This window comes from Streptopelia decaocto (assembly GCF_964273445.1).
Source record: "Streptopelia decaocto genome assembly, chromosome: 6".
NCBI classification, from domain to species: domain Eukaryota; kingdom Metazoa; phylum Chordata; class Aves; order Columbiformes; family Columbidae; genus Streptopelia; species Streptopelia decaocto.
In genome coordinates this window covers 31,755,580-31,781,889 of record NC_138660.1, presented here as the reverse complement: position 1 = coordinate 31,781,889, position 26,310 = coordinate 31,755,580, and the positions used below count along the sequence as shown (strand labels likewise).

The following is a 26,310-nucleotide window of genomic DNA, read 5'->3' as shown; positions in this document are numbered from 1 at the left end:
GTCTTTACTTTAAGGAAATGTTGTCACCTTGCGAAAAACAGTACAATGCTAGTATTTTACAGTGCTTCTACCTAGGCAATGAACAGAAATGGCGTGCCGTTTAGTTAACAGATCCAGTGAAGAATGACCACTATCCATGAGAGTGTCCTTTGTAATTTAAATAAGAAAATATAAACATTACTTCCATGCACTTTTTGATTTCCATGATTCCTTGTTTCCATCAAATTTAAGGAAACAAGGAAAGATTTTTTTAGTGAAATTTATGGAGAGAATAACTAAAACCAAATTAAGATAGCAGAAACATTTGGAAACAAAGAACAAAATACCAAGGCTGAAAAACAGCGTTTTATAAATAATTGGGTAGATATGTTATAGAGAGACTGCCTTTCTGGGTGGAAAATGTCAGGAAAATGTCATGCATAAAGATGCTAAAAAATAATGCAGTGCTGCAATTCTGAACATCTGTGCTCAAAAAAGACAAAGATTTAGGAAATAAAACTAAAATGTTTATATATCAATCACATTTCAACAATTTTAAGTGTGCCAAGAATGTAAAAACATCTCCAATCCATAAAAACAGAGACTGTTTTCCAAAAGGCTCTACTCATGTGACAAATATACAAAAGCTAATGATAGTTAGTGAAGAGAGAAATGCCTGTGTGAGAAACAGAGCTCACAGCACGGTATTTTATGCACCGTAGGGAGGGTTCCTCCAGGCTCCAAATCTTGCTGGCACCCAAACCTCCCAGTTATCAGACAGGGGGCCTGAACAGGTCCAAGGCTGACTCTGAACTACCTGGCTTTGAATATCACAGCATTCCAAACCCTTCTGGCTTTGCGCTGAGCCAGGTGAATTCCAAGCGTGGTTTCATTGTCAGGCTCTTATCTTCCACCCCTGGGCTAATAACTCGGGCACTTATCTGAAAACTGCTCACCTCTGATTGATTAAAACTCTAAACTTTTGACTCCAATGGCTGAGGATGGTAGAGATGACAAGGAGCAAACAAAGATTATTATCAGAATGGCCTAGTTTTGAATTATGCATGCCTTATTGTTTTTTAAAATAGTACCTAGCTAAACATCTATTTCCAATAGGCACAGTTTCTACTTTTCAAAATTAAACCTTTTTTTGAGCTCAGTGTACTAATGGCAAAGGAATGATGTACAGTCCTTGCTGTACGTTGCTGCTGTACACCAAGCAATTTGTCTTTCTGTGTTCAGTAACGCTGGGCTTGAAACAGCAAAAAAACCCCAAAGTTACAGGTTTTAAAGATTTCTGACTATCTCCTATGTCTTCAAGGTATATCATAATATTGCACTATCTGTCTTGCTTTAAGGAAGATAAAAACCTAAGGCTTTAAAAAGCAAACAACACTCAACAGGCACATTTTAAAACCATTTTTATGAGGACTGATGGGTTTATTTTAAGGACCATTAACAAACAGACATCTGTTTTGTAAACCAACGCAAATGTTTTCTAAGTAACAAAGGCTCTCATCCCAGAATATCAGCCTCATTAATTATTAAAGATTACATTTTAAAAAATCCCTTTTGTTCACTTCAGAATAGTATGAACTCTTATACAGTAGAGAGAAAAAGTAGATAAACACTGAAAGAAAAAAAGGGAAGCTGTTAAACTTACCGACCAAATTCTAGAGGGAAATGAAACTCAGAAACGTTTGAAAGTGAACGGTGGTTAAACCAGAACAGAAAAAAATGTCAGAAAGTACCAAATACTGTACAGATTTTGCCTCCAACATGGTCTTGAAGTTCACACAAGCAAAAACACAATCCAGGACACAAACACATTAGAAATCAGTGAAGGCCCAGTTGATGTATTAAGAATTTCTTCAGTCAGTACCTGAACTGTCTGGACCTGTGGAGACTGAATAACTGATGGCTGGGCTGCCTGAATTACTCCATGCACCTGAACCGTCTGCCCATTGGGCAGCTGAACTAAGGTCACCGTGGGCGCAGAAGACGTTGCGTGAGCTGCTGGCATAGATACCTGCAAAGAAGAGACAGTGAGCACAAATTAGGTTATTTCAAAGAACACTTTCTGGTGAAGCATTATGGCTCTTCTAGACCTCAGTTAGATGACCCAAATGTTTCAACGTAATATAAAACCCCCCTGAACTGCCTAAGCCCAACATCTGACCTACTTTACAAATTAATCTAATGCACAATTTCTGCAGGCTCAAAACATCGCTTATAAAACCACTGAGCAGAATGAGAAAAACACAACTGCCTCTATTTTGAGGTGACTTAATAAAACATCTTATTACCTTTCGCTCACTTCAGTTAGACGTTGCTAGAACTTGGGTGTACTCCTACAGACACTGCTGAGTCAAAGGCAGAAACATATGGGAGTGGAGCTATTTTTGTTCTCACTCAAGAGAATGCAAAGTGTTTGCTAGATGTAAGAAGTTGAAATTTTTAGGGAGTCATACCTTTCAGACTTTCTAGAGACTAAATCATATTGAGTAGCTGGCAAAGTCCATTTAAATGAAGAGAACGGACCGCGTCTTCAGACAGAAAACCCATGGGTTTGCAGTGGAAACAAATGGCTGGTAGGCAGTTATTGTGATTCGGTGTAACAGGTGGACACAAACTCTAGTCTTAGAGTTATTTCCATGAGGAAAAATGGCCCGCGTTTTAAACCCTCAGTTCCTAACCACAACTTGGTTTCTCCAGCCCAGACCTGTAGGCATAGTGTCTATGCCAACAGAGACACGCTAGTGCCTTCAGCACGGCACATCAGCACTGTGTGCACCGCCGCACGCGTCCTGCGCAGGGGCTCAGGCTCCCAGGAGAACAACACCCACACAAAGCTGGTCACGTCAGGCGGGGAAGGCCAGCGACACGATGCACGTGTTCATTCCTGGGGGCTCCTGAAAGGCAGGAGGGTGCTGGGGCTGCCGTACCTGCGCACGCAGCCTTTGGTCTGCACCTGAATTGCAGCATCGCAGCCCTCCCGGAAGGACTGCGGGCAAACGTGAGCTCTTGGAGACCACAGCCTGGTCATGGGGCGCTGACTAGCCGGCCTCCTCCTACACACCCAACTCTGGAAAATTTAACAATCCTCCCGTGTTCAATGGCATTTTCAATAAATCCGATCCATGCAGCTGCGATGTGAGAAGGAGCTGCAGTGCTGTCCTACCTAATTTCAAAGTGCTGCTCTGTACCAGATGCAGAAGTAAATCCTCTGCTGTCCCCGTGAACACGTGGTTCTCAAAAAGCTGCAGTAGCTGATCTCTGAATTTCCATAAACATCCGCCACTTACAAGGAAATCTTGCTTAACAACAAAATCGAGAGGAATTACATGTAGACCTTTCTCCTCCACAGCTGTCTGTCACTAATCCCCAAATTTGTGTTTGCTTTTACCTTCCTTTTTCATGAAAATGGCTGCAGCATTACACGGCAGTACTTAACTCCCATCTGAGAGAAACCGGGGCTGAGATTAACATGAGCACCATTTCCTCTGGCAAATTATATTCCTTTACCAAGCGACCTTTTTAATAATGCATGTCTGACTAAACAGTCCTTGGCAAAGACAGCAGAGCTGATCAACTGGAGGCCACTCTGCGGTTGGATTAAGCCAACAGCAGAGTGTAACTTCCGCAGATGTCTCTGACTCATACCTTGGGGAACTGGAACGAGTTTCCTTTTGACTCTGAAAACTACCCTGAACTCAGTAAAAATGCAGCAATTAAACTAAAGCTTACAAGAGGGGTGACCTTACAAAAGATAACAAAAGAATTAAATTGACATAATTAGGTATTGAGATTTGCTAAGCCTCTGAGGGCACTCCCTAATGCCAAACACCGCCACTTCATATTTTAAAAATACAATAATGCAACACTGATGTGAACAAGACCAGAAATTACGTTTAGACTGTTATATCACCTCCACAAGGAATATAAAGCCTGGGGAAAAGTTAACATTCAAATAATACGGTAAATGACAACAGAGGAAATTAGGAAAAATATAACATACTACTTTGTGGTTCACATGGATTTTAACCATAGCTTTTTCTTACTTGGAAAAAATTCTCTTTTGAGTACTGGGGTAATTTCGATCAAGTAAAGTACATTGAACCCACTACATACCTCTAAGTTCAGCTACCTGGAGGTTAGTATGTTAGCACATGAATTTAAAACATCCTTGCTTCTCTGGACTAAACCTTAATGTATCCCAAGTGAGAAGCGGTTTACTGGTTTTGCAAGAGAAATAAACTACTTGCACTCAGTTCACACCGAAGTGTTATTCACACCACCTACATCCTGTGCCTAAGTTAGACAGTGAGAAAACTGCCCAAAGAGGCAGCTGGTGCGGGGCAGCCGGTGGCCTCGAAATTCACACTCAACAAAATCACCCTGTGCATTCCAACAGCTACAAGCCCTATACTATCACTTGAATGGAAGTGTACTACCCCTGGTTTTCCAAAAGATATAATGACTTCAAAAGACGTTATTCATTTATAAAATGGTAAGTGATTTAGCACTCACACCACTTAAAGACACTCAGTTCCCCAAACTACGAGTTCTAAAAAACATGTTCGTTCTTTGTAGATGACAAATAGTTTTAAAACAAAATGGTTGCAGAACAGAGCTGGACAGATTCTGTACTCATTTGGAGTTGCTTCTGCCAACCATCAGTGTATCCAAGAATTAAACTACATTCCAAATTAGAGATGTAGCTGGAATAGCATTTCTTGTGTCTCCAAAATAATTTAGGGCTAGTAAATTATATACTACTGTCCCTCTAAACAGACACGAAATCTGTCAAATTATGGAGACGAGGATAACATGAGCTGTCAAATGCCTGTTTTTTCCACTTGATTATAATGATTATAATATTAATCCCATCTGATAAGATGTTGTATTTGCCACATTATTTATCTATATTTTCAATTTGTTTTCTTCAGAATTACTGACTACTACAGACAAGTTTCTAACAGAAAACATAACAGCACAACAATCCAGTCAATATAAAAAAGACAGTAAATTACATGTTTTGAAAAAATACCTTTCAGTGGTATGGTTGTGGTAATGAATGCTATAAATATTTTAATTCATTATTCTGTTAACATTATAGTTTACACACATACACACTTCAGAACTAACACAGCCTAGTGTGACGGGAAGTTAAAATCTCTACTGGTTTAAAAATGTGAAGACAAATATCAAAGGAACTATAACATAGCACCTGTTTCAAATCGTATCAATGGAACCTTCTCTCAGGCCCATGAGCAGACATTATCCCTCTTTAAAAAATTATCCAATAGGTAAAACTATTACACCGTATGATTTTATACCTGGGCTAACGTTGCAATCTGTGGTTGTGCCTGTACTGTCATCTGTTGGGTTTCTGCCTCTGTAACGGCTGCATCTCCACTCTGCTGGTTCTCTGCTCCAGATTCCATGGTCATTTAGTTACCTACAATCACAATATTTGTCATAAGTCTGGGTTGGTATGCAAGTCCATTATTCTTGGTGGATCTGGCAGCAATCACTGCAGCTCAATTCCCACTACTACATACTATTTTCATTCGCTTATTATAATGTTGCCAAACTACTAGCATTCAGGCAAATTTTTTTCATGCCAGGTGTCTGCCTCGGGTGGATTTTTCTGCATGTAATGTTTCTGAAAAACAGGTCCGGTCTCCTCCAACAATGAGATCAGAAAAAAATGCGTTATGCTCATCTCAAAAAAAAATGGCTTGAGCAACTGCACTAGGATGATCCCGTACCTCTGCAGTGTGGGATCGGGATGGGGCTCCCTCGGTGCCCGGTGACAATGTGCGCGGCTGCCACCCCCCTTCTCCCGCAAGTGCACTTTGCAGATAAACAATTGCAATTGCTTCTGTGCTGGGCACTTAGTTTTCAACCGCTTTCTATCTGAACTAAAAATGCACCATCTCCATGCAAATTCTTTCCACGGCCAGGCTGTATATGGCCCTACGTCACAGCAACTTCAGTCTTTCCTACTAGGAAGTTTTGAAGTCATTATACGTAATGGTGGAAGCCATTCCTACTTGAACCTTACTGGAAATAAATATTGTTATATTTAGAGGTATATAGTAGTTTGGCAAGACCTAAGTTTTATATCATATATAGCTCCTAACACACATTTCTAAGCAATAACTAGCAAGCCTCGATCACCACAACACACAACTCTATAAAAAGAGGTTGCATAACTTCCAAACCCATGCATGCAGGCTGAGTGCAATCAATGTTAAGTTTGGCACTGATCTGGGAAAATTACTTTGCAGTTCTTCTTTAAATACTCATATGAAAATATTTAATACATTAAAAAGAACTTCAAAATACAAAGAAACGCTCCCACCAGTGATACAGCAATACCACTGCATTATACAGACTCCAAATACCGAAGATTAAGAATGGATATTGCCTCCATATCCACAATACTAATTCTGTGCTGCCCAACCTCCTGGGTCCTCTGGCTGCCCTAGGGCAGCACACACCTCTCTTCAGAGCTGGAGGGACATTTCATTTTAAACATAAAGTCAGAGAAACTTCCATTTCCATGCAAACTATACGTCAGTATCACAGGAGAGAATACTCTCTGGAGATGTGTTGCCTAAACCAGCAGAGTCACACTTCAGCCCTGAGTGTAACATGAAATATCTGTCTTACAATAAGCCACTGCTAATCAACAGAGATAGAACAGCATTTCAAAGTAGCAGCTGCATCTCACATTAAAAGGAAGTCAATGCACATAAATCAAAATCTGTATATTTAGTATTGAAAGTGACTGTTCGAATGAGCTTTTGTGTGTGTGTTTGAACACTGAGATGTTTAAGTACCAAATGGTTAGTTCCAACATCGGTTTAGAAACAAACTCTTAGGAAATGAAAAGAAGGAAAATAATTAAACCTGGTATTCCTTAAAAACAAACAATGAAAGAAAACTTACAAATTTTTTGAAAAAGCAAACTAAATTCTTCTAAACACCTGGAAATTTGTTGTGCCTCTCCCTGTTGCCACAATTTTTGTCCCACATGAACCAGGTATCAGCCCGACAAATGCTCACAAATAAACAATACCTATATGTCTATACTGGTAAACTGACCACAAAAGAAATTAATTGTAAGCTCACTGCATGTTAAGTAGTGTAGACATTACAATTTTTATAAAAATTTCAATAATTGCCTCTGTCCATGCAAATATAACCCCATTTTTTCCTATAGTACCAAGTCTTCTCCATGTTGCATTTCATCTTCCAGAAAGTACAAAACAAAATGCATGCACTCTTACTGTTTGTAATATACATTACTAAACAGTTCTGAAAGACTTCATTAATAACAACAGCTTAAGTGGTTTTCTAACCCAACTTTAACACACAAGTTATATTTTAAGCCTTAGTCCTCCATGTTGTACGCCAAATTTTTTTGAGTATCCTGCATTTTCAGAAGTACAAGCTGCAAACCAGACTACCACAGGTTTCCCTTTGATTTTTATCATTTTTAAAGAGGTATCTTTATCACTTTTTTTGCAAATATCAGCCATTCTGTCCAAAGTAAGGCAATCAATAATTTTCTCCCCATTCCTGTGGATGTATCATGGTGACTCCAGCCAAAAGAACTACCTCGGTGGAACCATTTGGGGAGCACATCTTTTGCATCAGCAACATCTCCCAGCAAGTATCTGAAAAGAATTTTAAAAAGCAATCTGCCCACTACAAATTCAAGTATGTTGCAAAACTAATAATGCTTTTGTTTGCGGATGGAAACTGTGACTCCAATATGGAGTCAATTGCTATACAAATGGGATTAGAAATAGACAAAAAGTGCACGTGAGGGGTCTCTTGAATCAGGTATTTAGCAATGTTTGCAAAGGTATATATTGCCAAATTCTTGCTGATAAATGCAATGCTTTCCTAGGAAGAATTTCCAATCCTCTCACACGCTATTCAGCAAAGGACCTCTGGTTTTACAAGCTTAGTTTACACACTTGTATCCTCTTTTGCATATGTAATCAGCAAAAGCATCAACTGTTTGAGGTGCGCCCTCCTCTACAGCACCAACATTTCTGAAATCAAATGCTTAACATGATTGCAAACACCTAAAAGAAACCTCCTCCTAACACAGACACAGTAAGCACCGAGCAACACAGGGAGCTTCCTGCAAGATTTACATCTCCACACATGCACTTTAAGTGAGTTTCCAACACGATTTGCAGGTTTTGGACAAGTTCTTAGTCTGGTGTTACTTGCAGGTTCTAAGTCCTCTTGAATTCAGTTCCATTTACCTTGCACTTACACATCACAGGATTTGTATTCTAATAACTTCACTACCACTGTTTACAGTAACTTGTGAGAAAAAGAAGGAATGAGATTTTTGAGCATCACAACATCATATTCCAGATACACTGATTACTTCATATTTGCTTTAACAGTACAGTATGATTGTCAAGATATACAAGACCAGGCACCTAGAACATAAATATTTATTAAGTCGTGTATACATATAAGACCACGACAGCTGAAATTAAGGCTATTAATTGTGACTAGTTCTTGCAATTTACTGTGCAACAGCTGAAATGATGTTGGTTCGAAACTTTAAGCTCCTCGCACATACAAATGAATGCCAACCTTTACACCTCATGTCTAAGCTGTCCTATACTCATAGTCTAGATGGGCTTTGCTGTCCAGTACCCCAGTGTCATTTTGTTCTTGCGGGTGCTCAGGCCCCCCTCCGCCACCCCGTTCTTTTTGCTGCTCCTGCCCTCTGCTCCCTGGCTGTGATCTCCCCGGCAGCCACCACAGCAGGACCCCTGGAATGGAGACAAGGATCTGAGAGGGTCCTGGTGGGGAACAAGTGTCTGGGAGCAGGGGGAGCACATTTTCTTCTCATTCCTCCCTGCTTCTGGGCTACTTTTCCATCTCATCAGGAGAGCACACACCCCCCCGCTTCGAGAAAAAATGAGTAATTGCTGTAGTTCATCTTGAACCATGTATTCTAAATGAAACTAACTGAAAAAAAAAAAAAAAAAAAAACAACCACAAAACAGTTAGCTATTAAAAAACAGAGTTGGAAAACCAGAATCTGCTTGCCTAAAACACCCTGGCTATGAACTCTGAACACAGGTTAAGAAAGCTGATGAGATAACCTGGTTAGAGACGGTTTAACTCGTGACTTTTGTATAATACACAATTTTCTTTATTAGTTCAAAAGAGCTAGTATTATACTGGAGAAACAAGCTGGTGGCAGTCCTTTCCCAAACACCACTAAAGCTGAGAACCAAAATACCTCACTGTGGTGGTGACAGCACATATAACTTTCCATCCACTTCTGTGCATGAAGGTCCCAAATGCCCCAAAGCTTTCTGTGCTTTTCAGTTGTACCAGTTGGCACAGTAAAACATACTACCTTTCCCCATGAGCTTTTCACTTCTTTGTCTTTAGTAACATCGTGGTGACAATTTGCTGCTACCAGTTAACGCTTATGCCGACAGTTATCAGCCACACAATATAACTATACCTTAGCACAGAATCATAGAATGGTTTGGGTTGGAAGGGAGCTTTAAAGATCATCTAGTTCCAACCACCCCGCCATGAGCAGGGTCACCTTCCACCAGACCAGGTTGCTCAAAGTCCCATCCAGCCTGGCCTTGAATGCTTCCAGGGATGGGGCATCCACAACTTCTCTGGGTAACCTGTTCCAGTACCTCATCACCCTCATGGTGAAGAATTCCTTCCTTAAATCTAATCTAAATCTACCCCTTTCAGTTTAAAGCTATCACCCCTTGTCCTGTCACCACATGCCCTCGTAAAAAGTCCCTCTCCAGCTCTCTTGTAGGTCTCCTTTAGGTACTGGAAGGCTGCGACAAGGTCTCCCTGCCAGAGCCTTCTCCAAGCTGAACAATCCCAAGTCTTTCTTGCCTGTCTCCACAGGAGAGCTGCTCCAGCCCCCTGACCATCTCCATGGCCCTGCTCTGGACCCCCTCCAACAGGTCTATGTCCTTCTTATGTCGGGAGCCCCCGAGCTGGACACGGTACTGCAGGTGAGTCTCACCAGAGCGGAGCAGAGGGGCAGAATCACCCCCTGACCTGCTGGTCACACTTCTCTGGATGCAGCCCAGGACAGGGTTGGCTTTCTGGGCTGCAAGTGCACATAGCCAGGTCATGTTCAGCTTCTCATCAACACCCCCAAGTCCTTCTCCTCAGAGCTGCTCTCAATTGATTCTCTGCGCAGCCCATGGCTGTGCTTGGGATGGCCCCGACCCCCATCAAGGCCACACAGTTCGCTATACACCTCAGATGTACTGTCACAGCCTGCCCAGCTCTACCAAGTGACAGGCTTTAAAGTCTTTTCCTTCCACAGCTAGATGATGACTTCTGGCTTTATTTTGTTGAAGTACACACCCAGATTTGGAAGAACAACATGACAGCCTCCAAAACCAGTGCAGAGACCCAACAAACCTATGCCCATTTGGAGCCACATCCAGTCAGAATGACGTTCACCCAACTGAGGAAAAGCAAAAGGAGGTAATGCCTGCTTCTCAAGCCCTGTATTCAGATTTATTCATAGCAGCCATGCCAGTATGACTGAAAAACTCCTCAAACACTGCTCTTGTATGCTATTGTTTGTTTTCACCTTTTCAGTGTAATTACCGAGGACATTGACATGAAATCTGTACACATCTCCACTGTTACCTTGCAGCCCAGCAGCCCTTTCAGCTCTTTTACGAACTCCATTCAATGGAGTCGGAGCTCAAAATGTTCAGAGAAAAACAATTTTATTTACAGCTAACACATGGGACTTTAAATAAGCAGTAAGAAATGCTTAACAGGACAAGACAGGCCCATAATTATCTCTGTCACTAATGACTACAGTAGGTTGGCACACTAATTGCAATTTACACGAGAGCTTCTCTGTCATCCCAAGTTGGCACTGGCCAAGATGCTGCCCCTGGGTGTTTGTTCCTCCAGCCCCCTCCTAAGGGTGACAAGACTGGGTGCCACACCATGAACACAACCTACATTTGTCGCTTCATCTTAGATCTACATTTCACCACTTTTCTGAACAAGCCCACCATACAGCTCGATTATCATGTCAGCTTTTGGGTCAGGGCAGCGCAAGGGCTGGGAAAACAGTATGGAAGTGGAAGTAAAAGAATGTTCTTAACAACTGACTCCACTGAAAATGCCAAAAATGAAGAAGACTCTTCAGATTATTTGCATTCACACACAGCAATCTGCTAGGCAAATTGAAGAATAAAAAGCCTGAAAAAGTCTTCTTGCCACTAAAGTTAAAATATTTGATCTTGAGCTTCCAAGAAAAAATAGAATCACATTGTAAAGAGATCCTGCACAAAGCAGAATCAGACCATCACCTGAACATAATACCTGTAGTCCCACTTCTGTCTCCATATGACACCAAGAGAAGTGTCTGAAAACTCTTTGCTGATTGAATACATCCTGTAATGCCCAGCGCAAGAGAGGCAAACAATGAAGTATTTTCATACGGATTACAGAAGAAATGCAACCAGGGGCCTTGATTACACGTAACAAACTCTTCTGACTCCTCAATTTTCCAACAAAGCCTCTAGTGCAGTTGTAGTTGCGCTTCCAAAGTCGGTGAAAATTTCTCATACTTAACAGATTTAGATATGTAACTGATGAAAGTATTGGAACTAATTACTTGCATTGCATGCTCAATCTCCCTTTCACTGAAGAAAAAGCAGTGGCAGATTATAAAACAAGGGAAAACCAGAAGTCCGATCTCACAGCTACCGTGGTGGGTACCCATAGGAGCTGTCACCTCTAGATTTTCTTTTCTGTTAGCACAACACAAGAAAGCCACATTTACTGGGGAAAGGTGTATTCGTCTGCACAGGTAAAGTGTGCAAGTCAAAGTTGTTTAAACACTCTTCACCGTGGCATTTTCCTGATTTGACTCCAAACTCCTGGCATTGTACCACCACCTAGTGCTTCTGTCTTCAGGCTTTTTAAAACCGACTCTGTCAGACTTCACGAGAACTTGCTTGTTTTGGAGAATTCAGCACATTTAGTGGTTCATACAGATTCGTTACCTATATTGTATTTATGCAGCAGTGCATTTACACAAACTGACTGCATTTTACTACAGCTGACATATTTTCTCTGACATTATTTTTAGAACATAAAAAGCACCTATTTTTCCACCTATGCTGATTTCTTGTAATTCCTACTAACTGTAGAAAGAAACTTTCACAAAAATGAAAGCATGTGAAATTGTCAAAATATGTGCCTCTTCCCTCCATGTGTCAACTAAAAGTGCTGTGGCTGCTGGTTACTGAATAAAAATTATCATAACAATGTATCTGAACAGTATCATTTGTACACAGACATATTCAACAGAGCAAATATGGGCATCAAATGATTTTCATAACAGCATCTGGGAGCTAATGCTCCCACTGAATACATCATGAACTCCAGGGAAAACCTCTTTGTAATTGGTACAGGCCTTGCAATAATCAGCATAGCCACCCATGACGATGTTTAATTTCCGGTCCTACTCAAATTCTTCTTTAACCTTTGACTGAAATAGAAGAGGATGGAGAACGGAGGAATAAATGAGTCCCTGAGAACTGATGCTGACCTTTCGGCGTGACTGACTGCGGCGACACGAGGGCAGCCCCTTCTCACATCTGCCACTTCTAATGCAGCGCTGAACTGTGGCCACGCACTAGTCTGACGGCAGTTTTTCATTAAAAAAGGGAAGATACAATTACATCTCTACTAAGAGTAGGGGACTGGTGTCTGTTTGTGTCCGTGTGTCTGTGCCCAAAAGGCAAGCCTGGTGAAGCTGCTCGATGCAAACAGCAGGTACCTCACATGGCAAGGTGGGGATGGCACCTGCTCAGCCCACGGTGAAAACTCGCTGGACATGAACCAGTATCCATCTAAAAGCCACAGGGTGTATTAACACAGCCTGAACCCAAGTAATACGAATATAGCAATGGGTACAATAACATGTTCTGCTAAGGAGGCCCTGTGCCCAAGCTGGTGCACCCTACTTGCCTCTTTGTACAAGTTGCTGGCTTGGGCTCAGCGCCAGGCTACAGCAGCTACACAATCCCTGCCTTAGGAGGCAGGTTGTACCTGGCTGGCACAGGGACTAATTGGAAAAAAAGGGCTCTGGTACCACCCAGCTACCTAGATATGCCAAATAAATAACTTATTCTGCTGCGCTGGTCAGCAAGCAGAACATTTTGGGCCACCTCCTTTCATAGCAAACATTGACATGCAGAGGTGTTCCAGAAGAGCTAATGCAGTCCAGAGTGACAGACAGGAGGGCTAATTCTGCAAGCGGACAGAGGCCTTCTCCTTCCCCAGTGACAGGGAGAAAATGGGAGATGATGTTCCAAAAGAGGACCATGTCCCTACCAAAAATGAAATGAATATTCAGAGCAGAAAATGATGCCAAGTTAGCAAGGTTAAGATCCATCTAAGAAGGTGCATGTGTTCCTTTTTTCCACCGGGTAGACCCGTCAGAGCTTGAGATTTCCACCTGACCTGCCAGAGTTGTTCAGATGGATCACATTTGTTCTTTTCCATACGCATTTCTGTGTCTTACGGCCTTTCACTGCCCCATCATTCATTCTGACAGAGTAAGAACCGCCTAGATGCTACATGAAGTATTTGACAACGTTTTGACATGTTGTAAGGAACTCTGTCCACATGCCAAGCAACCTTTAAATGTGGCAGCTCAGAGGCATCAGCTGGATGAACTGCTGCAATCCCAAACCCGCAGCAGCACGCAGCTCTATAGGGAGAGACTCTACACACGTTTGTATTAAATAAATGGTTATCTTTGAGGTGGGGGAACTTGTTCTCAGCAAACAACGCAGGAGTAAGGACTGATCGCTCAAGACACCTACTCTCCTAGAGAGAGCGAAGCAGGACTATGACATTGTTAAGAGGGTATTTACCAACGGTGCCTCCTGCACAGGCTTTGCTCTATGTATGTGGTATGGAGATTCACATAATATCAATCACTGGGTCCATGACAAACGCTTAAGTGATCAAAGCAAAAGCTACTTTGAAATCTGTTTTGGTGTTCAGAGAAGATCAGGAACAACTTATTAACAAAACAGAATCCACAGCATTACACAGACCCCCACCAGTGTGGTTAACCTGAGCGCTCCAAGCCCAAGGGCCAAGAATGCAACATAATCTTACACCTCCAACACAGAAAGGAATCACCTCCACATAGGTGTTTCCTTAATTGTAATAATTTAAACTACATACCAAGTATGATTTAATGGAAGCATATGCAGGAATGTAATAAAGACAGACAACCATATAAACGTGTTTATTATTACCTGAAATCTTTCAACTCCAAAGTAATATGTTTCCAGAGTCTCTGTCAATTTTACAGTGTGACAATATTAACACACACTTAACATTTATCACAACAGCGTAATGTAACACTGTGCTGAAGGTTCTTAGAGATTACACCGATTAAAGACGACATTCTAATGTAATACATGTAAATGCATATGTAATGCAATGTAATGAATGTAAATGCATATTCTGAAACTTAATCTTCTGGAAAGTCCCAGAAATTCAGGGGACTTTCCCATGAATAAAGTAAATATTTCCTTTCCCATCCTATAATAAGAGGGGGCAACTGTCAGTATTTGAAGTTTTTTTTATTTGGTCACCTAAAATGTTAAACTAGATATCTGAATTTCATCATCCATTTGTTTTGTTCCTGTAACAACAACAAAAAAAAGATAAAAGAAAAAAAGCCTGAGGTTTGAACACTGTAGGTCACCTCTGCAAAACACTGCAGATTGAAGAGGGCAAGATGTTGAAATCCCGAAGTGATACAGACCACACTTGTTTTGACATTATTCTGCTGTTTCAGAGAACTATCAAATCAGTTAAGAAATTCAGAGTAAGCATGGAGTTTTAGGTATTACCAGCAGCATAGTTAAACCTGACAAGAGAATTTTAGGCAGAGTTTGTTCCTGTGCTGAGGTTTTGTCTGTTGGCGAGAAGGGACAGCTGTGCTGCTAATGTTTCTAACCCACTTCTGAATGTCAGTGGGTAAAGGATTAATGTATAAAAAATGCCACTTCACGTATTTACGCTGCAAGCTTTATAGGCATAAATTATTAAAACAAATACTGTTCATTCCGTTTGATGCTTGGAACGTACATGGTATTTCTAGAGTTCAACCCAAAGTATAAGAGCATGAAGTTATATAACTCGGTAAACACTACAAAGTCTTGGTTTAAAAATACACAACACTTTTAAGGAGTTCAGAAAGAAAACACAACAAAATGGGTGTTTCAGACCAATGCTTTCACTGTTTTATTAATAGTTTATCATTAGAACTGGTTATCTGAAAGTAAGATAGACTGAATTATTTACACAAAGCTGGTAATGACCAGATATAAAGCCAAATGTCTGAAATAAATTCAAAACAATCTATCTGCAGAAGCAACATGCTTTTTGTTATAATTTAATAGCTTTGTTTCTTTCTTAATAGTCAGTATAGGCTATTTTTTACTTCAATGCTCTCAAATAAGTGAAAACTTCTGAAATCCTTCTACAGTTGGAATGCTACAGTTGAGTATGCCCAGGTATGCATAAAAAACCCAGCACTTCCTTACAAACCTTGCCCTTGACCAACTTCTGAATGCATCTTATTCACAAAATTTATTGCAACATTAAAACCAAAAGATTTGGGGCTTAAGCCACAGCTCAAGACTTGGAAATACTTTCAATCCTAAAATTGCTCTCGCTTTAGTAGTTATATTGAAACCATCGTTGCTTGGTCAATTAGCTCTAGTCTTGAAGCAATAGCAGACACATTATTTTGCTTAATGTACCAAAATTAAATCTGTGACCCACCCTCTTCCTAAAAAACAACTGAAACTAAACAGCAACCAAATTTTGTAGTAAAATAATTTTGAGTAATGTTATCAACTGAGTGGATTCTGGTTTATTTATCATGTATTTTTTTTAAATTTGCCTGGACAAGTCAGGAATGCTTCTTAAATGAGAAGTGTCTCTCATATGCCTGCCAGACAGATCTACTCTGTTAAAGTACCATCTCCAGCACCAAGAATAATTTACCTTGGTTCTCAAATACTTAACTGCAGTTTAAGACCTGTATTACCTGCGGACAACACAGCTGTCTCGATGGAACAGAGATGTGACTTGCTGGTAATGCTGATGGTCAGAACGATGACCCTGAGTAAGCAACGGGAGCCATCGATGAACCAGAAAGGGCCAGAGAAAGAAACACTCTGCGTTTTGCATCGTTTGTTGCACGCAAAAGAAAATATCTGTTTTGCTTTCTGCAACTACAGCCTTACAAGCACTTCTGCTGGCAGCACTGCCAGCTCAGGCTCTGCGTCCCTACTGATTCTTTCTTATTTACACCTTTACAGCTGAGCTGTCTGGGACTGGGCAACCAATTTGCACTACAGACAGACCAGAAAATGCAATTAATTTTATCCTGGATCAGTTCTCCAATTCAGTTCACGTCATCGCCTCACAAACAGCTGCATTGGTGCTACTTGCACAGGGGCAGGAACATGGAAGGTGGAGCAGAGTCTACTCTGCCGCAGCCAGGCCTGCCAATGAAAGCAATGCGGATCAAGTCATGGGTATAAGTGTCATAAGACTGTGGTTAAGTCAACAAAGACGCTGAAGAAAAGAAAACATCTATATTCTGTAATTTTATTATTATTGCTTTACCGATGACTCTGCTTAAGAGTGGGAGGCTGGAAACAGGACGATTACTTTTTATGTAGTCAACATTAGCTTTCTGAGGATTGAGCAGAGAGACGCATTTTCCAAACAGCCACATCACTGAGAAAGCAGTTGTTTGCAGCAGGTAACATACTTCTTTCTCTACCCAGCGCAGGTGTGCTGGTTATACACTCCACGTTAACCTCATGCTACAACTTGCATGCTAGTAGTTTCAGCCACAATTATTATTTTAAAATCAGGAAGAAAGGACAAGACATCTAGCACTTTGTACAAACAGAGGCCTTGGGGAAACTGACAGGATTGCCACCCAGGTGTTGGGCCTGCACCCCTTCTGAAGCTTCATCTTTCAACTTGGGTTCCATTAAAGAAATGCTATACGTAATTCTCCCCATCTGACTGGGCTCCTCAAAAAGGAGGTGACCCAAGAGTTACACCGATCAAACCTTATGAGAAGACTGAAACCTGCCTCTGATGAGGACTACCTAGTTCAACCACACATGTGTCACCAGGCATTCAGAAGAGGGAAACTCTCCTTTCTTCTTTTCCCCTTCAACTGAGATACTTACTGTGTCCCAGCTCTCCTGTCTGCAAAGGCAAACTGATGTGTCCCAGATAACCACAGACAGAGCCCCGCTCCTCCTTCTTTCACTCCAAACGTGCTGCACTTCCCCGAGATGGGTCTGCTGAGCCAGCTCTCTGCGGACGAAGGGAGAAAGTTGTGTCCCATTCCTCCCCTACAGCCTCCACTGTGAATCTGCACCAGTGCTGCTGCCAACAGCACCTCAATCACCAACCAGTTCAGCTTACTCAGGCAGAAGAAAACTAACCTCACAAAAGGCATGGTTTCTTCCCGGGTTAGTGATTTGAACTGGCTCATTAGATTCTACAAACAATCAACACTGCAGCCAATGTAAGGGATGGGTGAGCACCACACAGCCAGGAGGAGAGAAGGAAGGAGTAAGATGTCTGTCTCTTGAGAGCCACATACAGTTCGGTTCTATCAGCTCAGATAAAACAACAGCAACAGACTTCTGTTGGTATTATGCTGTGACAATAGTACACGCTGCACTTTTCATATCTTCCCTCCCTTGGTATCGCCCAAAATTTTCTTATCAGCAGAAAAAATTTGGATGACTTTCATAAAAAGGGGCAGAGGTCCTACTTCTATAGTAATGACCTAGACTTTTTTTTCAAGCTCTCTACAATCCACAAAAGCACGAATTTACAAACCCTGCTCATATTGCACATCACTTGGAGGAAGGCACAGGTACCAGCAGAGTTTGAGGCTGGGCCAGCTACACAGAGCCAGAGGAAGAGCCATCGGAAAATAATGCTTTCAATCCATTATTCCACGGGGTTTAAAGGTTAAGCTAGACAAGATTTTACATTCAAGCCCCAGGAAAGGTGCAAGGGAAAGCAAAATCCAATTGATATGTGAATAGTAGTAGAAAATGAGAGACGACTTAGGGTAGAGTCTATCAGAAAAATGTACATAATGTTAAAATCAAAACGTCACAGGAGGTCGTTGAGTTGCTGGAGAGATGATTAAGAACGTTGCAGCAAGGAGCTGCAGAGAATGGTGACAGGAGGTTAAAAGTCAGAACACAGCATGTCAGAACAAGACAGAGGAAGTGAAGATAATAGTTATTAAAAAACACACACACAAAAGTTTTGTTTAAGCCAAGTAAATAAATAGCACAACAAACAGTATGTATACATGATATTAAAGTCTGGGAACAGATGCTGCTCATATTCATATGCTCCTATTTAGCACATGTAAAAACTTAAACCAAGCTAAACGATCCAGTGCTGCAGCAAGAACCACAATGAGATCCATGCCATCCAGCTTGGTTATAACACAGCAATAATTTACAGATTTTTATGTAGGCTGCATTTTCTCATTTAGCAGCGCTGCTGTTTGAGCTGCCCTTATCTTCCTGCTCATTCCAGCCCCATCGCTTCCCCTGTCTATACTGGTACAGCTACTGTGCGGAGAAGATGTGAACAAGTCACCAGACATGGAAGTTGCTTCAGCCAATATTACTGTCAAAAACATATGTGGAACTATGGTTTCAGTCTGTCAGGAAGTAGATAAACTTGATCAATTCCTGGATTTCTAAGACTACTGGTTTTGGTGGGTTTTGTTTCAGTTTGCTCAAGAAAAGAACCTGCTCTAAGTTTAGAAAGCTAATTGAAAAAAAATTCTGCTGGAAGAGGAAAATACAACTCAGCTTTACAATTCTTCCAAATTTGGGAAAAAAGTTTTGGTGATAACCTCACTGACCAAACAAGTTATCACTGGAACAACGCTTAAAGGATCAGAGATTTTTACATAATTTCAACTCTCCCATCCAAAAAGCATGAAAACATCAAGGATAGACATTTTTGTTTCAGTTTCCTGCATGAAAGTAGCTTCAAAATAGTTCATTATCCAGGTTCCCACAGCTTTGTCTAAACTAAGTAGTGTTGTCTTGTCTCAGAGAGCAATTGAAAAGTAATGAAATCCAGAACAGCCATTGGCAGGACCCTCCTATCTTTGGAATTATTTTTCCATCTTTCACCTAATGGGCTTGATTTATGACAAACATCAAATCTCACAACACGCTAAGGAGAAAAACAGATATGCTTATTATCTTAACTGGTAAAAGAAACCCTGTGCTTATGCACTTTGCTCAAAATCATTGAGAGTATCTAACAAGCATCAGCGCTGCTTTAAAGTGGTGTGCATGTATACATTTTACGTATATATAAAACACATACACACATACAAATAGGAACACACTTCCTCCAAATTCTTTACCCTCTCCCCTTTAAGTGGCTCTTCCACCACCTAGTTTTCTATTCTCTCCACTTGGCACAGGATACTCTAAATCCAGCATTGCCAGAAGAAAAAAAACAGCAGCAGCATGAAATGAGAAAATCCTTGTCTGTTTTCAAGAGCCTTTTTACCTAAAAGACCAAACAGATCCTGGCATATTTTCATCTCCTACAGAGCTGACAAGGCTCTTTTAGAAACATGGAAAAATGGAAGGTGTCATATTTCTTCTCACTCACCTTTTTAATTGCAGTACAACCAAATGATCTAAAAGTTAAAATAGGTATCAGTGCCTTCATGCTGGGAGATGTACAAAGATCATTAACCACTGATTGCTCAGGTTTTCATTATCACCGTGAAATACAATTGCACAGACTGCAGATGAGGGAACATTAATTTTTTCAGAGAAAAATCATTGCCTTGTCATGAAACTTCAGCTTTATGCAGGTAGGGCACCAGAGAGCTTAAACTGAATTCAGCAGGGTTGTTTCTGCAGATGAGGATTGCTCTCATGTCCCCTGAAGCTAACTTCAGATTACAGGCACAAAACTAGCAGGGCCTTCTTGCTGCACAAAAGCCTTGAGAAGTGCAGCATGAGTAACTGATCTCCACTTGCTTCCAGAGATCCGAAAATAGAGGTGAAGTGTGAATATCCCGTTTGTTTCAAAAGGGTGTCAACAGAAATTCCTAGTCAGGGCCTTGTCTGCTATCAAAATCTGCACCTACAGAGCTGCAGCTGCACTTAGGCAAGAAGAGGCTGTTTGCTTCTTACTGCAGCAGAACAGCTACTTTCCAGAAAAAGATCAGCTACTACAGAATATTTTATATCTGACATCAGTACCAGCAATAGCTATGCTGGTGCAGGCTTCCAGGAAACAGACAGATTGATGACCTGACAGTCTAAATGAGATGTTTCTAAATTTTCTGTATCAGCAGACCCCTCTTTACTTTCATATATATTTTTTTTTCAGTCAGGGTAGCAGACACCCTTATCACCACAAGTATGGGAGGAAAAAATGTATATATTGGATTCAGATCATTTATTGTAGATCCATACGCAAAGCTGAGAGTACTAATCTAAATACTGATGTTCTATCAGTGATATTAAAGCATTAAAAATTACTAAACTCTTATTTCCTACATGCAAATATTTCACATTAGGTCACCTGTAAGTGACGATTAGCAAATACACAACCACCTGTCTGCTCCCTTTTCCTCTGATCTGTGAAGACACAAAGCTGGTGAGGAAATGCAGAGATCTGTGTTTGAAAATACGAATCTGACAATCTTCTACTCTATTATGAAATAAAATAAAATTAAATGTTGTGTTTCTAAAGCTACAAAAAAAAAAAACAAGCAAGGATTTACTGTCACATTTTTATATTTAAAATTAAGTAAATATTCCATCAAACCAAGAATGAATGAAATACACCAACTACGCCATTATCTTTAATCACTATCAACAACTATATTGCTTACTGAAGTCCTCAGATGTCTCTTAATCAATTACAACTTTAGAAACCTTCTTCTCATGTTGGTATTATTCAGAGTGAAGTGATGTAGAGCACCTTTGGCCTTGATTTCAAAAGAAGTGGTGGAAGTGACACAAAACAGAAATTCACATACATGGAGGGACACGCCTACATACATGTGAATCACAAATACCCATCTTGATTAAAAACTTCAGTGACTTCACATTTCACTGTAAAAATCCACATTTGCTGAAGCAAGCAGAGTCTCAAAATTCCTGTATTCTGAAAGTGTTTGGTAGTCACAATGGGACTAAACAGAGCTGGCTGATATTCCTAAGTAAGTCTCCAGCCCTTTATTTAAGAAATAGAAACCTTGTTTCTAACTCCAGGAAAAAAAAAAATAATGAGAGGTGTTACTCCAGAAGCAGATTATGTGCGGGCATTTCAATACTTAAGAAGGAGAGGAAAACAAACAAACAAAAGATTTCTTTCAGAAATAAAAGTCGTATGACCTATAATTTTTTTTTAATCCTTGTATACATTTGGGAGGTGTAACGATGGTTAAAAGTTCTTTTAAGAAGATTGCCACATCACTTTTACTTATTACTGTAAACAAAAATGCAGATATCCAGGTTTTGAAAGTAGAAATGAAGTCCAAATAATGTCTTCTATTCTAGGCAACAAAATGGGAAAAAAAGCCCCACAGCTGCTGCAAGGCAAGGCTGGTGTAGGGTGGAAAAGGCAGCTGAGCTGACATTTGCTATTAAAGCAAGGAGAGAGGTCAAATCCTGCTGGTCGTGCAGCACCTAAGAGTCTGTGGAAAAACTGGCAAAAGCAAATCCCGAACCGAGATTTACCAGCCGCGGCCAGGCTCAAGTTCACTCTTTGGGTTAAAAATACTAATAGGACAGGAATAAGACAGCAAAAAGGAACCGTATGTCTGTTACGTGATCTGCGCACCGGGCTCAAGGCTGTTCCCTGCGCGGTGTCCCCGGAGCGCGGTGTTGGGTGACCGAGCACCACGGCCCCTGTCACAGCCGCCTCGCACGGCCGTGCCCCGCGCTGCAAATAGAAGTAAACCACCAGACCAAGCGCTGGCCCGAGCTTCTGTGCACAGATTTTATTAAAAACTCCTCGTTACAGCTCCTAGGAGCACCCCAAGCACTCGTTTCCATCACGGCGAAGAGTTAGTTTATTTATTTATACAGCGCACTCGGGTCACCGGGGAAGCGAAACTCCGCGGGCGCGGGGGCCGCGGCGGCCCCGCAGGAGGGCTGCCCGCCCGCCCCGCTCCCCGGAGCCCCGCAGCCGGGGGCCGCCGCCGAGCGGGGCGGGCAGCGCCGGGGTGAGGCGGAGGGGCGGCGGGGAAGCGGCCCGAAGCGCAGCCGGAGGGGCGGGGAGGGGGCGCCCCGCCGCTGAGGGGGCGCGGGTGGGTGCGCGGCCGCCGCTCCCCCCCTCGTCGTCTTCCTCCGCCGCCTCCTCCTGGGGCCGGGGGGCGCGATCCCCCTTCCCAGCCACGGTGAGCGCCGCCGCTGGCTGCCGCCAGAGTCGCCGCCGCCCGGCCGTGGCGGCCGCCGCCGGGGCCGGCTCCCATCCGCCATTATCCTTTGTTCGCGGCGCGGCGGCGGCGGGGATGTTGCAGGGCTCGGCTCCATCTTTAAAGCGGGCGCCCCTCCCGCGGGCGGTGCAAGGCCGGGCCCCCGCGTCCTGCCGCCCGGCGGCTCCCCTGGTCCCCGCCGGGCTCCATTTCCTTCCCTCCCCCCCGCCCCTGTTTGCTGGGCGCCTTCCTCCTCTTACCGGTTACCAGGCTGCTCCGTCACTGCTTTCGTTCGCGCCTAGGATCTCGCCGCAGTTTTATTCTCTCCCCCACGTAACACACCGCGTCAAACTACACCTCCGCCGCGTCACTCACACACACAGGCGCTCCCAGCCCGGCGACAGGCAGGCAGCGGCCGACTGAGGAGCGCCAGCCAGGGAGCAAGCGCCGAGCGCGCCGCGGCCCGCACGGAAATCGCCGAGCGCTCACGGAAAACACCGAGCGCCCAGCAGGCGGCGGGAACGGCCGAGCGCGCCGCCGGCTCTTGCGGAAAGAGCCGAGCGGCCGCGGAAACGAACGAAGCGCCCCGCTGGGTGGGCGGAAGGAGCCGAGCGGCCGCGGGAAGGCGCGAACGGCGCTTCCGCCCGGGAAGCTCCGAACGGGGCTGCGGGGGCGGATGAGGGCGCGCACCCCGCACCCGTTCCCGCCGAGCGCGGGATGGGGGGCGAGGAGGCCGGAAAGCCCCGAGCGCTCACGGAAACGGCCGAGCCGCCCCCGAGCGCCGGGTCCGCTGAGGGCGCCGCGTCCTCCGAGTTCACCAAGCACGTCCCCACGTACACACCGGCACCCCGGGGAAGCTGCTGACCCCGGCCCCGCAGGAACCACCGCCCGCCCCGGGGTGCCCCGCTGACTCCTTTCCTCAGGCACCCGGTTGTCACTTCATGACCCAACAGCCCCTTGTCTTCACTAGCACGACCACAGTGCAGCCATGCTGGCGCTCCTTGATGCCTCCCCGGCTGCCTGGAGTCCCCACCATCCCTTTATTGCATGGTGAGCACTTGTGTCTGCCAGGTCGCTGCTCTAAACCTTTCTCTACCGCTTGTTTTTCACTCCGGGCTGTGACTCCCATCCCATTCCCTGTGACCAGTCAGCCATGGAGCCCCAAAAACAGGCACCAGTGACTGCTGCTCCATCCTGACACGAATATCCCCGTGAAATCCCCCAGCCCTGAGCTGTAAATTCGTGATTTTCAGAGCAGCGGTGGCCAAGGCAGCAGTTTGCACCCATGGCACCACTCCTGTGCTTCAGCTCAGGATGGAGAGACATCGTGACAGGGCAGGGCAATTGAAGAGAAGCTGCTAAATTAATGTATACTGTGATAAAGTTACAAAAGACGTACCCATCATTAACCAAATGACAGGATAAATGCTTTCTGACAGAAGACTAAATAATACATTGTTTAGAAGCAGAGTGCTTAGTTTATATTTAACTAATAATTAATAGATGTAAGAAACTAACCAACTATAATATCAAATATTTCTTAGTATTGATCAAGATTTTCAAAAATTGTATGCATATGTAATAATTATGTGAATATAAGCAACGCAAGAGCATCCAGACTTTGGAGCGCTTATGGAGGATGATCCCCAGTGTTCCCCAGCGCTGATAGAATAAAGAATGCCGCTTAACAGTATAATTGACTCTGCTGTTAAGTTTATTTCTCTGTTTCAATGGGATATGGGTTTTGTCTCATTGGAGAAGAGGAGCAGCCACGTTCTGTGGCCCTCAACCTCATCTGCAGCGGCAGTGTGGCGTCTGTCGCTGGGGGTTTTAAATACTGGACAGGTGAACCTTTTCTAGGTAAGGTTTTGTGAAGAGTTGATATCAACATGGAGCAGAGAACGGGCGGGCAGTGCTCCAGCTGGGTGAGTCCAGCCCCATCTTGTACGGTTCTCAAACACAGTGAACGCAGCTGAGCGTTCACCCTGAAGAATGAACTTCTCGAACTACAACCAGATAAAAGCCACACACAGCCTTGAAGAACGTCATTTTCATTTCGCAAAACCTCAAGATGGCACTACATAACAAGATTTGAAGCTCCAAATCTGGTTCGTTTTTGCAGCCAGCCTGGTACAGCCACCCAGTGAGACACCGCTGGGAGGCCAGAACTGCTGCAGGCACCACGTCAGATCACACCGGTGTGTGGTTCCAATTAGTTTTGCTCTTATGAAGTCTTGTTTTCTCAAGAAAGTTGAACTGATTTTACTTAGGCTGAGTTTCATTTAGTGCCGTCAAAAATTACAAGAGATGGTACAGAGAGCGATCCCCCTGTGCCTTTGGCTCATGCCCGGTCCTATCTGCAGTGTACAGCTGGCATCATTTTTGGAAATTATTTTCAAGTTTGCTAAAACTCCTGCATTTCAAGGAGTGGTTCTGATATCAAAGTTCTGACATCTCATGCACAACTGCTGGGAAACCTTCTGATGGCTGTTTTAAACTTTTCTCCTTCTCTTACAGGTTTTCTAGGGTTTTTTTTTTTGCCTCTTACCAGGTCTGAGCAAAACGGGAACACTAGGCAAACCTGAAGCTTTCTTGGGAGTGGGAGTGAAAGTCTGAGCTGCAAAACCCCCTTCCCTTACTAATATCTATGCCTGAGTTCCTGTCACCCTTGCCTCTTGGGGAATCTGTAGAAAATGGGACAATAATGATGTGCCAATTACCCAGAAAGTCCAACAGGGAGAGGTTGACTTGGGGAGTGAACTGGAATGCTCAGCAGTTTTTTACTTCATCAGCGAAAGGTTGCTTGATGATGAGTGAAACACAGCAAGATTAATTACTTTTCTTACAATTAAGTTTCAGAGGCTGATTCATTAGCTTTGCAGCTTCCAGGCTGGTTACCCTGGGCGGTGAACTCCTTGCATACAGGATTGCAGGTTGATTGCCTGTTGACAGGGTTCATAGAGGCTAACGGGTGACATTTAGATCAAGAAAGGTTTGCACTTCGTGCATACGTTGCAATCTGGAGCCATCGACACTGCTGGCACTGGTAGCATGCGAGATAATATTTATTGTGGGAACACAGATACACATGCATTTTCAGAACTCAGTCTACACACCACTGTAAAGAGAGTGACACAAAGGTATTTTTTACTGGCCACAGCCACCTCTGGGAATGATTTATAACGAAATAATATTTCAGCATCAAATACTTGCTGACAATTTCTAGAGGACCGGTGTGGTCTTACAGTGCAGGGGCAGAGACAGGGTGTTTTGTACAAGTGTGACATTAAACAAGTATTGCTGGGGAGCAAAGAAAGCAGGGTGTGCTCTGGGGCTTCGCAGCTACATTCACTAATGGGTATTTTCCCAAGGAAAGGGAGAAAAGTGGAGACAAAGCACCAAACTGATGAGGACTTTCTGAGGAGAAGATGAAGCTAATAAAAAGGCGTTATTGTGAAACCCAATGACAAAGGCATGTCAGTCTTCCATTTCGGTGTCTGCTTCAGAGATGGATGGAGACTTGACTTCAAACTCCCATACAGAGCAGTTTTCTATCATGTCACAGCCTCTCAGGACCAGCTAAAACTGCTTACTCATCAGGATAGGGACAAAACCCTACAGGTTCAGTATCTGCCACAGAGAACAAGATTCACTGGACTCCCTGAGCACTTTATTAGAGAAGGTCTAAATTCACAGTTAACTCAGAACAAAGTAACCGAAAATAGAGATGGTTTTTCAACATCATC

The 26,310-nt window shown here is 43.1% G+C and overlaps 1 protein-coding gene across 2 annotated transcripts in view; it reads right to left on the bottom strand.

The window, feature by feature from the left end:
* The window catches only part of CREB1 (cAMP responsive element binding protein 1), a 38,014-nt gene extending 14,953 nt beyond the window's left edge, over positions 1-23,061 (bottom strand). Inside the window, exons 1-3 of one of the 2 annotated variants that reach the window (XM_082056750.1) lie at positions 22,825-23,060; positions 5,319-5,440; positions 1,862-2,008 (exon numbers count right to left, since the gene is read on the bottom strand). In XM_082056750.1, coding sequence (XP_081912876.1) covers positions 1,862-2,008; positions 5,319-5,432 — 261 coding nt within the window. In that variant the 5' untranslated portion in view covers positions 5,433-5,440; positions 22,825-23,060. Of the gene's footprint in view, positions 1-1,861; positions 2,009-5,318; positions 5,441-22,824 lie in introns of both variants that reach the window. The other variant, XM_082056751.1, reaches the window with a different exon arrangement.
* Positions 23,062-26,310: the final 3,249 nt, after the last annotated feature.